We start from the raw sequence: 12126 nt of genomic DNA, 5'->3' as shown, positions 1-12126 counted from the left end.
TGCAGGACTGAGGGAGGTTCCTTCACAGATTTCTGTCCCCATTCCCTACTGTGAACCCCTTTCCCTGCTAATAATGGGATGAACTCTGGAGGAGATCCTTGGGGAAGGCAGCTGGGCCTCAAATAGTGTTCAAGTCGCGGGCAGGACAGCTGGGGCCAGGATCCGGGAGTTGTAAGAGGGAGCCACAGCAGGTTCTAGAGCAGGGGTATCGTCAAAAGAAGTCGGTGCATACTAGGCTCTCCACGGGAAACTGAGGGAGTTGCCAGAGTACCGGGACGGACTCCGGCTCCGTACCAGGATCTCGCGGGTCTCCAGGTGCCTGACACATCCCCGCCCACATCCGCCTAGCCCCTTAGACCCTTCCTGGATCCCGCACCCGGAGCCCGGCGCGACGCACAGCGCAGGCGCATGGGATTGCCCCACAGCCGGAGCGCGCAGCCGTACTTAGCCCGGAGCGCCCTCCCAGCTCCGCCTCAGCCGCGCGCGTATAGGCGGGGCCGAGGAGCGAGGCCAGCGTCAGGGGCGGGGTCGGGCCTGGCCCATAAAGGCGGCGGCGGCGCTGCACGCGCGACTCCTCTCGGCGGCGGCAGGGGCCCAGGCGGAGGCGTCCGCTGCGGTGGTGGCGGCGGCGGCGGCGGCGGCGGCGGCGGCGGCGGCGCTGTTCCCCGCGCGGTCCGCGCAGCGGGATCTGGGCTGCGTGTCTTGGACGGCGGCGGCGGAACTGCGGCCCCGGTCCGAGCCTGATCCCGGTGAGTGAGGCCTGGCGACCCGGGCCCGGCCCCGACCCGGGCGCGGGGATCGGGCCCCGCGGAGCCTCGCCGCCCAGGCCTGGGCTCCCGGCGCGCCGGTCGGGGCCACTCACGACCTCCTTTGTCTGCTACCGCCCTCAGGGTCCCCTCCCCAGCCGCCCCCTTCCCACGGGCCAACCCTCGGGCCCTGCGTCCTCTCCCCCGCTGGCGGGGCCCGGACAGAAGATGGTGCAGAAGAAAACAGCGGAATTTCAGGGCTTCCACCATTCGTTCAAGGTGAGGGTCGAGTCGGGTTGGGGGCGTCCGGAGCTGGACCACCCTAGTGGCCGGTGGCGGGGGCGCGGAGCCCGCCCTCAGGATCCCCTGGGGTTCGTGCCCGACCCCCACCTTGTGCCAGGGGCTGCCCCAGCCGTGTCTCCAGCGCCCTGGGACCTGTGGGGTCTTTCCTCCAGGAACCCCAGGCGGCAGGGGCCGCTGCCTGTGTGTCCTCTTCAAACCCCAGCTGGGTGTATAGTGCTGGGGATGGTGTGCAGGCCACAGTTCTGTCCCCAGTACCGTAGTAGCGTCTGTGGGGTCCTTCCTCCAGAAACCCCAGGCAGAGCTTCAGGCCACCCCCCACCTACGTCCTCCTAGGTGGTCTGCAGAATTGGGGAGTGGATTGGATGCCCCTCCCCCTCAGCCCTACACCTCCCAGACACCCCAGGCCCAAGCATCACTATTTCCTGTCAGAGTGGGAAGTTTCTGTGGCTGCCCTACAGCTGAGTCCTGGTCTCAGATGAACAAACCTAGGGTGGTCGGGCAGGTGCTGGGCAGGGGCCCTATGGAGCCTGGCTTAGGGGATGCAGTGATGTCAGCGGCCGCCCCACCCGTCTGCAGAGTTATGTAATGGCTTCCTTGGGCCTCCTTGGGCAGGGACCTGTTGCCCTGTGGAGGAGGCAGGACCTGGGGATGTGTGTGCTGAGCACCAGGGTGGGAGGAGCCAGATGAGACTGTTTGGGTTAGAATTCCCAGGCCTCTCCAGCCAGCGTTCAGGCCAGTGCCCCACCCTGCCCAAATGCCTGTCATTTTCCCCCCCAGTACAGCGACAGCCGTGGCATGTCCAAACGTCTGGGGCTGGGTGGGAGGGGGTGGACGTGAGACATGACTGGTGGTGGTCTTTCACCTTCTGGGGCTGCGCCTGAGCTGACACAGGGTCAGTGCGCAGAGCCAGCTCTGCAGCCAACACAAACTCAAACTTTCTGGATGGTTCCAGCCACCTCCTGCCAAGGCCTGCTGACTGGAGGCCCACAGCCAGCCCTCGGCCTGGCCCGCCCACACTGCTCAGGTCTGAAGGCTGGCCTTTTGCAGGCCACCCGACAGCCCTGTGCCCTGTGCCGAGGTGTGATTGTGGGAGTTCCAAGGGAGGGAGGAGGGACACTGGACAGGGAATCTTGGCTCTGAGGTGGCCCTCCAAGGTCCAGCTTTTCTGAATTAGGGGCTGGGACAGGGCGTGGAGGTGAGGAGGGGCTTGTCCCCTTGAGTCTTTGCGTCCTTATGCGGTTCCATGAGTTTGAGGCAGCTTCCTCACATCCATCCTCCATTCTAATCACCCCCTTTTGTGGCCATCCTGGGGTCCATCTCCCAGGTGGAAGGACGGAGCTGATTGCCGTCCCTGTGGAGGCGAGACTCCTCAATGGGCAAGGGCAGGGGCCGGTGGATGAGCGCCAGCAAGGCTAGAGTGCTCCCTTCTTTCCCTCCCCTGCCCACCTGGGCCTCTTAGCAACTATCTACAGGGTGGGTGGGGAGGCTGGGAGGGCCCACACCTGTTTTTCAGCGCTCCCTCTGACCTCCAACTGCCCCCTCTGCAGCCGGCCTGGCTTCCAGGCCTCCCATCTGCAGGAATCTGGCCTGGCAGAGTGACCCCCTCAAGATCCCCCTAGGACTCTCCTGGAGTTCCTCCTCTGTTGGATGACTCTACTGTCAGAGCCCCAGCCCCAGCTGTCACAAGGCCCAGAGAGGGGCAGTGACTTGGTCCAGGTCACCCAGCATCAGCACTGGCACCACCTACTATATGTAGGCTCCCCACGTCCACAGGGACCTGGCTGCCTGGTTTACCTGGATTGGGGGACCTAAATTAGGGCTAACTCCTAAAGGAATATAGCTGGGCCTCAGTGTTCCAGCCTCGAAGGTCTTGCCCCTCATGCAAGGGGCCATCAGTCCTCACATCAGATCATATGCTCTGCAGAAATGGCATTTATCCCAGCAATCTTCTGTTTTTGGCACAAGAGATTTCCTCAATCCTCAGCTGCCTGCTTGCCTTGAGCAGGGTCTGGAACCCTCGCCCAGGTCCTGGTCCTGGGGGCCACCAGGTGACCTTGAACAGGCCCCTCCCTGAAAAGGCTGGTTTTTTCACTGGGCACTGAGCCTGTGAGGGCTCCCACCTGGGGGGTGTTTGGGGGTAAACAGTACAGTGCATGCTGTGGCCTGGGCAGAAGGCAGCCCAGTGTTCATGCTGGAGCTCCTGGGTACCTCTCCTGTGAGCCTCCAGAGGGAACAGCCGGGAGGAAGATGGTGCCCCATTACATAGAGGGGAAATTGAGGCCGTGCACAGGTAGGGCTGAGCCCATGAGGCCGTGGGAAAGCAGGCCGGGCAGCCGGCTGGGAGCCCTGCCCTGGAGCTGGTGACTCACCCTCCACTGACAGCGCTGCACCTTTGCTCCCCAACCAGCTGTCCCCATTCTGCAGGTGAACAAACCGAGGTGTCCACAGTGACTCACATGCCCCCTTTCCAGAGGCCCCAAGGGTCCTGAGCTGGGGGTTAAAGGTCCACTTCTTCATGGTCAGTCAAAGCCAGGCTTTCTCCCCCTTGGCATAATGGGTCACTCTGTGGTGGGGCCGCCTTGGCAGCGATGGAGCATGAGAGCTCTCTCCTCTACCCTGCAGGGAGAGAATCCTTTTGAGCTGGCCTTCTCTCTAGAACAAGCCCACCCCAGGGAGACTGACTTCAGCTTGGAAGCCCCAGCCCGTCCTGGTGAGGGGCCCAGGAGGGAGGGGCAGTGGGTGAGGGCTGGGCGGGTCCTAAGAGCCCAAGGAGCCAAGTGAGCCTCACCTCTGTGCCTCCTGGCACAGATATGCCCACAAGCCAGCCCATCGACATCCCAGATGCTAAGAAGAGGGGCAAGAAGAAGAAGCGATGCCGGGCTACTGATAGCTTCTCAGGCAGGTTTGAAGGTAAGTGGGGCAGGCAGGGCAGGGGGGCGGCAGGGAGATGACGGGGCCACCCAGGACCACTCTCACTGCCCCCCTGCTCCCCAGATGTCTACCAGTTGCAGGAGGATGTGCTCGGAGAGGGTGCCCATGCCCGTGTGCAGACTTGCATCAACCTCATCACCAACCAGGAGTATGCTGTCAAGGTGAGCTCGGCACCCTCACCTCTCCCCAGCAGCCTCTGCAATCTGGCACTGGCCCAGTTGGTGGGAGGAAGAGAGCTCATATGAGCTCCTGGACTGGCAACCGGTGAAAACCAGTGTCTAAAAATGTCCCCAGGGCTGGTGACTCAGGCTATCCCTAGGAATCCAGGTCAGCCAGGGCTGAGCCCCCGAGTCCAGGCAGAGGTGGGAAGTGGCCACGAGGGGTGGCCCCTTATGTGGATGGCTGAGGACCTGGTGCTAGAGCGGCCGCTGAGAGCCGGAGGCTTTGGTCAGAGCTGACACTTGCCTGCTGGGTTACCTCAGACCAGTCCCCAGGGATGACAAATGCTTCCCCATATTGGTTACAAGGTTTAAAAGGCCATGCTGTACTTGGTACCCAGGGGGCTTGGCATTTGGGGGGACCAAGGCAGGCCCTGAAGAGCCTCCTGTGTACCCTCATGCAGCCTCTGACCCAGGGTGCAACCTGGCAGTTACGGCCTCGTGACCTGTGTTATCCAGCTAGACTGTCAGACCCTGCATTCCAAGAAACTTTCCAGGCTTCCCTCATGACCCTGCATCTGGGCTGGGTGGGGTCATAGGAGGCTGACTGCCCAGGCAGGGTGGCCAGGTGCTCCCTGGTGAGTTGGGCTGACCAGAAGCCTTAGGCCCTGGTGGAAGTTCCATGACAAAGGCGGCTGTGGTCCCTACCCCCTGGGAGCGCCCAGGTATGGTGGTGCAAATGTTGCTGGAGAATTGGACACAGCATCGATCACTTTCTGCACACCCATGTATCTCTGAGCATCTTCCTCCTAAGGACTCTCCTAAACTTCGGAGGGGTTAGGTAGCCTGAGTCACACCGTGTGTGACCTCCCAGAAGGCTGCAGTCCTCATGAAGTAGGGGCCTAGCCAGATTCCCAAGGGACAGGATGAGGCTCAGTTCACTCCAGAAGGGCATGGCTAGGGGCGTTGTCTCCAGAGTCCCTGGAATCTGGTTGTCCTGCCCGTGTTTGGGACAGGTGTGTTTGTCACAGGACATGTGGGCCAGTGCATAAGCCCAGGCCCTAGAGGCCAGTGGACTTGTGTTCTTCCTGCTGCAGGAGCCTGACCCATGGAACATACCACATTTCCTTTCTCCAAGCCGCTATGGTGGGCAGGGTACCCCAGGCATGGGTGGTAACTCAGCCTGCCCACCTGAGGGGACCTGAGGTTGCCCAGTGAGAGCCAGCAGGCATCTTCTGACCCCACCTCTCTGTGGGCTTGAGAGCATCTCGGGGATGGGCGCAGAGCCCTCTGGTTCTCAATGCTCCTGGTGCCAGAGGGGTTTGGGAGCAGAGGTGCAGGCTGTGTCTGCTGGTGGGTGGCGGGTACCAATCTGAACTGGCCTGAAACACTCAGGCTCATGGGGCTGGAGACATCTACCCAGACTGATGTGGAACTGAGGAAGCAAGACTTGGCACTGAGGCAAGCCGGGGACAGCTTGGCTGGCAGCCAGGTGCCCTGAGGCTCCTCCAGTCCCCTGGGTGGTGTGGGAGCCAGCACAGTGGCCACCAGTCTTCTGGTCAGGGACAGGAGGCTGCTCACTCCAAGGAAACCTGACGTTCTAAAAGGGTATTTTGTAGGGGCCCCAGGCCCCATATATACCCGAGGCCTGTCGAAGTCAGGAGAGGAGAGGGCCTGGCTCCTCTGCCTTTCCTGCCCCCGCACCCTTCCCCTGGTGCTATTTGGGAAACACATTGCCCCCTGCTTGTGCTGATGCTGCAGTTCTGACTTCTGGTAAATTCTTGGTCCCCATAGGAGAGCTCTGCTTTCTAGAGCTTAAAGGTTTCAAGAGAGGTATAGGGGAAGTTTCTGGTCGGGGCCTTTTGTGCTCTGGAAAGTCTGGCTGACCCAACTGGTGTGTCTCCCCACCCCCACACATTTCAGATCATCGAGAAGCAGCCTGGCCACATTCGGAGTAGAGTTTTCCGGGAGGTGGAGATGCTGTATCAATGCCAGGGACACAGGTAACATGACCCACCCTCACCACAGCATTGGGCCCCATTCCACTTTTTAGTGGATGAATGGGCCTGGATGCCTCCTCACCCCAGCAAGCATTTAGGAAGCAACCACTATGTGCCAGGCCCTGTGCTAGGTGTTGTGGGTGGATCCAGTGTCAGGCAGGCAGTCGGAGGTGGGCAAGGTGGAAACAGGCCCATGGACCCAGTCCCAGCCGTCGTGTGGGCAAGTGGGGGTGGGGAGGGCTAGCTTCTCCTGGGCTGGGCGTGCCTCCTGGGCTGGGCGTGCACCAGGGCCTCAGGAAGTCTCATTCTTATCCTGCCCCCCACCCCAGGAACGTTCTAGAGCTCATTGAGTTCTTCGAGGAGGAGGACCGCTTCTACCTGGTGTTTGAGAAGATGCGGGGCGGTATGTGGGGCCTGGGAGACATGTCCAGCTGGGTCCTAATGGGCTGTGAGCTCAGGGCCACCAGGGAAGACCTTTCAAAGGGTCCTGCACATCGGAGGGGGCTTGTGTAGTCCGTTTCCTGTCCCCACAGCAGCTTAGGGTCAAGAATTTGGGCCCAGGGAGGCCAGAGTGGGGGCTTCCCTGCCAGGTGGAAATGGGTATTGTTACTGGGCAATGGCCTGGGGACACAGAAGTGACCCTTACATATTCTCCCTCCACTGTGGCCTGGCCCCAGGCTCCATCCTGAGCCACATCCACAAGCGCCGGCACTTCAACGAGCTGGAGGCCAGTGTGGTCGTGCAGGATGTGGCCAGCGCCTTGGACTTCCTGCACAACAAAGGTGGGTGGTGAGGATCACTGCCCAGGGTGCTGCCTACTTCTCGCCAGCCTGCCTAAAGATTCCTGAGTCCCGTGGGTGTCCAGCCTTTCCCCCATACACCTGTCTGGGACTCCTGGAAGGTGGGCCCACCCCATCCACTAACCCCTCCCTCATGGTTCTCCCCTTAGGCATCGCCCACAGGGACCTAAAACCAGAGAACATCCTCTGTGAGCACCCCAACCAGGTGAGGGGCCCTGGGAGGTGGCCTTCCCTGTGGTATGGGGCAGATGGGGCCAGGTACGCGCTGGATAGGACCCCCAGAGGTGGGATCCCCACTTCACTGCCCCTTCCCAACCCCTCCCAGGTTTCCCCTGTGAAAATCTGCGACTTCGACCTGGGCAGTGGCATCAAACTCAACGGGGACTGCTCCCCCATCTCCACCCCAGAGCTGCTCACCCCGGTGAGAGCCCGCAGGGTCAGAGGCTCCCCAGTGGGTTACAGGGGTGGGGTGGGAGGGCGCGAGAAGAGGGAACTGCATCTGGTCCCACGCAGCTCTGCAGCTCGGCCGCTGGGGCCTCAGAGCTCCAGTTTCCGCTTAGCAACAGCTGCTGATTGGTTGGTTTGGCGTCATGGGGCGGTGCTGAGGTCAGGCGGGGCTGGGCTGGCTCCCAGCACCTGTTGATTGGGCAGAGGGTGGGGGTTGGGGGCGGTCCACATCAGTAGTCTCTAGTTGGCTGAGCAGGACTGTCAGGCACAGCGGTTTGGGCTCAGGTGACTGTGCGTTCCAGCCCCTCACGTGACCCCGGGAGCTCCCGGCCGCCGAGGTGCCCCTTGCCCTTGGACCTTCTCCTTCTCCCGGAGTTCCCCAGCCTGACACCTTTCCCCACACCCGGCCCACAGTGCGGCTCTGCGGAGTACATGGCCCCCGAAGTGGTGGAGGCCTTCAGCGAGGAGGCCAGCATCTACGACAAGCGCTGCGACCTCTGGAGCCTGGGCGTCATCCTCTACATTCTGCTTAGCGGCTACCCCCCCTTTGTGGGCCACTGTGGCAGCGACTGCGGCTGGGACCGTGGCGAGGCCTGCCCAGCTTGCCAGGTGCGGGCCCCCACCCCTTGCCCGTACAACCCTTAGGACCTGGCTCCGAAACACTGACCAGGTCTGCAGAATGATGCCAGCCTGACTTTCCTGGGCTTCCTGAGGCTTTTTAGGTCCCCCGGCCTACCTCAAAGGCAGAAAGCAGTCGGGTCAGGGAGCTGAGGTAGGATGAAGCCTGTGGTTTGGGGTGACTAGGTTCTAGCCTTCTGTGCAGGGCTTGAGCAAGTCTCAGGATTCACACTCGGTAGCCAGGCCCCACTTGGGCAGAGCTGACTGAGGACCTCCCCGAGGCCGCTGTCCCACTCAGCTGTCCTCTTGCCTTCCTTGGCCCCTCAGGGCTCCTTGTCCTGCCAGCTGATCCCATTACCCTGGGCCTGAGTCTCACCCCACTGTCTGGATGGCCATTCCCAGGCCCCTGCACCTGGGCCACAGGTCAGGCCATGTGGTTGGGCCTGGGGGCCCTGACAGAGCCTGTCACTCAGTAGTGTGGCTGACCCTGCCTCGTGTGTTCCCCAGAATATGCTGTTTGAGAGCATTCAGGAGGGCAAGTATGAGTTTCCCGACAAGGACTGGGCCCACATCTCCTTTGCTGCCAAAGACCTCATCTCCAAGCTCCTGGTACGCGATGCCAAGCAGAGGCTGAGTGCCGCGCAGGTCCTGCAGCACCCCTGGGTGCAGGGGGTGAGTGCCAGCTGCGCTAGGCCCTGGGTGGGGGCCACCCTCCTCTGCCTAGTCTCTGATGGGCCAGGGGTGACTTAGAGCAAGTGTTTGAGAACCCTGAGGGACCAGCCTCAGGACCCCCCAGATGTGGCGTGGGTTTGGGGTTCGTGTAGACATCCTCTGAGGGCCCAGGCACAGCTGTGAAATCCCTCCCACCTGCTGGCCAGGTTGGGGTGGGGACTGCAGGAGCTGCTGCCCTTACCCTGGAGGTACTGAGGCCTCTCCCAGCCTGGCACACAGCAGCAAGCTGAGGTCAGGCAAGGGGCAGACTGGTGGGCAGCCAGCCTCCGACAAGGCTCTGTCCCCACTGATCCCGGAAGAGCCTGGCATTTCTCCCAGCCAGTGGTTGTCTGAGCTGAGGCTACCAGGGATGGGGCCCCCATGGGGAGCAAGGACTGCCTGCGGGAGGCAAGCTAGTGGACGGGGCTCTGAGCCCCTGCCCAGGGTGTCAGGAGATTCACTGATTGAGAAGGGAGAGGGGCTGGGTTGGGAATGGTCAGGAAGGGGCTGCTGGGGAGCCACTGGCCCTCAACCACACGCACTGGGGCTCCTGTAACATCCCCTTTCCCCAACCTGCCTCAGCTTCCAGGTGGGTGCACCCCTTAACCATGGTGGTGTCATAGCTAGCTGGGGAACTGGGAAGCGTTTCCCAGGGAAACAGGTTGGGCTCTGCTTTCCAGCCCCTTCTCTCCTGTCTCTTTCCAGTGTGCCCCGGAGAACACCCTGCCCACACCCATGGTCCTACAGAGGTGAGACCTGCATGGGGTCTTGGTGCCTGGAGAGGGGGGGCTCCTAGTGTTGGGGGGCCATTAAACATTAAGTCGTCTAAAACAGACAAACCCTCTTTAAGTTGTGGGGGAAGCCATTCAGGTGCTAGTGACAGATTGGGCCCCCTCCCCCAAAGCTGGGGGTCCCTGGACCCAGCAGCCCCTCCTCCAGGGCACTACACAGACCCCGGGGTCCCAAGGGAAGCAGGGGTGCATCTGGTGGCCATTTCCGTTCTCTGTCCCCAGGAACAGCTGTGCCAAAGACCTCACGTCCTTCGCAGCCGAAGCCATCGCCATGAACCGGCAGCTGGCCCAGCGTGAGGAGGACGCTTTGGAGGAGGCAGGGCAGGGCCAGCCCGTGGTCATCCGAGCTACCTCACGCTGTCTGCAGCTGTCCCCGCCATCCCAGTCCAAGCTGGCCCAGCGGCGACAGCAAGCCAGCCTGTCCGCAGCCCCCGTGGTCCTGGTGGGGGACCACGCATGAACCACCACCCCACCCCACCCCTGTACATAGATCACCCCCTCCCCTATCAGAGCTAAAGATTTTTTTAAGCTATTGCCAGCCGGTGACCAGCGGGCTGCACTCCTCCTGGTTGGGTTCCAAGGCGCTCGGCTCAGCTGGGGGGGTCTTTTTATATAAAGTTTTTGCTGTTGGGTTTTTCCTTTTTTCTTCCCCCCACCCATTTTTTTTTTTTCTTCCTTTGAATGGTGTTAAAGCAAACAGGCGCCCAGGGAGGAGAGTGGAGGGCGCAAGTGGCTGCGTGTGCCCCTGCCTCACCACCCTAGCCCCACACGCTTACCTGTAATGTGAAAGGTCCCGTGCCCACAGCCCACAGTCCCTGCCCAACGTGACTCAGGAGAGGAGGCTGCTTGCTGTCTTCCCAAGCTGGGGGCCCACACCCCGTCCCCGGCCCTCAGTGTTTTCAAGGCTGGGCTGACCTCTCACCCCAAAGACACTTGTGGCCATTGGGGACCAGGGTGCAGGCAGGCGGGGTGGATGGCCACCCACTGAACCCCCCTCCCCTGCTGACTGACAATCGGGGCTCCCTCAAACCTTGACCTTAAGCTGCAGCTGACCTGGGTGTGCACCCTCTGTCCCTCCTCAGCCCTCTCCACCAGGGGCTCAGCGCACCTAGAAGCAGGGCACTGGAGGAAGTGGGAGGGCTGGACAGGCACCCGTCAGCCAACACGGGGGTCCTGAAGACCCCCCCACCCGGGCACCCGAGTGCCCCTTCTCAGGGCTCAGTCTGACCATGGCCACGTCCTGCCCCATTGCCCCTCTGGTTAGCATGGAAGCTCTGCCAGCCCCGCCTCTGCCCCTCCCAGAGCCAGGGCTGACTGGGGTCCCTCTGAATTCCCCACCCCCCGCAACGGCAGTGTTCCTGCTCTGCCCACCTTCAGGAAAATGGCCTCCCTCGGGCACCCAGGAACCAGCGCTCCCCTCCTCCCATCCCAGCACCCAGCTCAGATGTCGCGTGACCCACCAGGTTCGGGGAGACAGACGCCCCTCTTTGTCCTCGGGTGGGAAACACTATGCAATACAGCTTTCCTCTTCATGTACATGTGCTTCTGCCAGTCACCCAGCGCCCTTGAGGGCACATGGCCCAGGGTCTGGCCTGGTCATCCAGGCTGGCCAGGCTGCCTGCCCTCTGGCTTCTAGTTTATCTTGTTTCGTTAGTATTTTAAGAACACCAGTTAAATTCCCTTCCTTGTTCTTGAAGAATACTTGAATGTTGGGGGGGCCTTGTGGGTTTGGGGACTCAGATTCCATGTCTGGCCCCCCAAGTCTTGTACGATTGTTGCAATCTGTGGGGGCCCATGCTCCCCCCCCCTGTCCCCAACCCGCTCAGATCTGTGGACTGGCCTTTCCAAAGGCCCCCAGGGTAAGGTAGCCGCCCTCTCCCTCATCATTTATCACCCATCAGTGATTCCACATTTTCACAAAAGGTTCTGCCTTTTTGTAAAAGAAATGGAGCCTTGCAGGCCACAGGTGACATGGCCGTTTTACTCTGGAAAGCTGAGCTGTGAACAGCTTTTTCCCCCCCTCAAAGGTGGGGTCACCCACTTTCTTCCCCCTCGTCACACTGAGTGCTACTCGGGGCTGGCTGGTTAGAGCCATTACTGTGAATGAACGCCTGGGTCCCAGGGTCCTGGGCTGTTCCGGTGCCAGGGGAAGGGAACGGCAGTGTTTAAATGTTAAGACATAAAAAAGACAAAACATTTTTTTGAAGTGGGGGAAAAACATCCAAGCACTTTAACTCCACTGTACCAGGCAAACTGATACAGCTCAGAAGTTTTCCTGACACCAACTGTCAATGCCGGAATTTTGTATTCTGTTTTATAAGGATTTAATAAAACCCAAAAACTCAGGTGTGCCTGCATCCTGGTTTTCTGTTGCTGTGTAACAAGACGCCCCAGACCTAGTGGCTTCAAAACGTTCATTGGCAGTGATGATGCTGTGAATCAGGAACTCCAAAGGGGCATGTGGGGTTGGCTTGTTTGCAGGGCCTTGGGGGGGTGGGGATTGGGCAGTCCTCAGATGGCCTGTCCAGTAGCGGCCCTGAGAGCCATCTGTGTCTAGCTTCTCATGAGCACCGTGTGTTCAAGGTCCATCCATATTGTGAGTGTCAGCGCCTCCTTTTCAC

General features: G+C 61.0%; 1 protein-coding gene across 2 annotated transcripts; it reads left to right on the top strand.

Moving 5' to 3' along the window:
• The first annotated feature begins 574 nt into the window (after nt 1–574).
• Nucleotides 575–11862, top strand: MKNK2 (MAPK interacting serine/threonine kinase 2). 2 transcript variants are annotated; one of them, XM_019657483.1, is made up of 14 exons: nt 575–749; nt 891–1025; nt 3672–3759; nt 3858–3959; nt 4044–4141; nt 6062–6141; nt 6468–6541; nt 6816–6920; nt 7088–7143; nt 7264–7359; nt 7800–7994; nt 8511–8612; nt 9420–9463; nt 9728–11862. In XM_019657483.1, the coding sequence occupies exons 2-14, from the start codon at nt 975–977 to the stop codon at nt 9963–9965; spliced, it is 1329 nt and encodes a 442-aa protein (XP_019513028.1). In that variant the 5' UTR covers nt 575–749; nt 891–974; the 3' UTR covers nt 9966–11862. The 2 variants fall into 2 exon arrangements, with proteins under 2 accessions (XP_019513028.1, XP_019513027.1); XM_019657482.1 differs by having other exon boundaries at nt 576–749; nt 8511–8675.
• Nucleotides 11863–12126: the final 264 nt, after the last annotated feature.

Source organism: Hipposideros armiger, unplaced genomic scaffold (genome assembly GCF_001890085.2).
Source record: "Hipposideros armiger isolate ML-2016 unplaced genomic scaffold, ASM189008v1 scaffold_275, whole genome shotgun sequence".
NCBI lineage: Eukaryota > Metazoa > Chordata > Mammalia > Chiroptera > Hipposideridae > Hipposideros > Hipposideros armiger.
This window is presented reverse-complemented; position numbering and strand designations above follow the sequence as displayed.

What these genes read in the sequence shown, in the direction of transcription:
- MKNK2 (XM_019657482.1), top strand. Translation starts at nt 975, where the DNA reads ATGGTGCAGAAGAAAACAGCGGAATTTCAGGGCTTCCACCATTCGTTC. An exon ending in GCTTCCACCATTCGTTCAAG is followed by an intron (nt 1,026 to 3,671) that starts GTGAGGGTCGAG and finishes TCTACCCTGCAG; the next exon opens with GGAGAGAATCCTTTTGAGCT. An exon ending in CCCCAGAGCTGCTCACCCCG is followed by an intron (nt 7,360 to 7,799) that starts GTGAGAGCCCGC and finishes CCCGGCCCACAG; the next exon opens with TGCGGCTCTGCGGAGTACAT.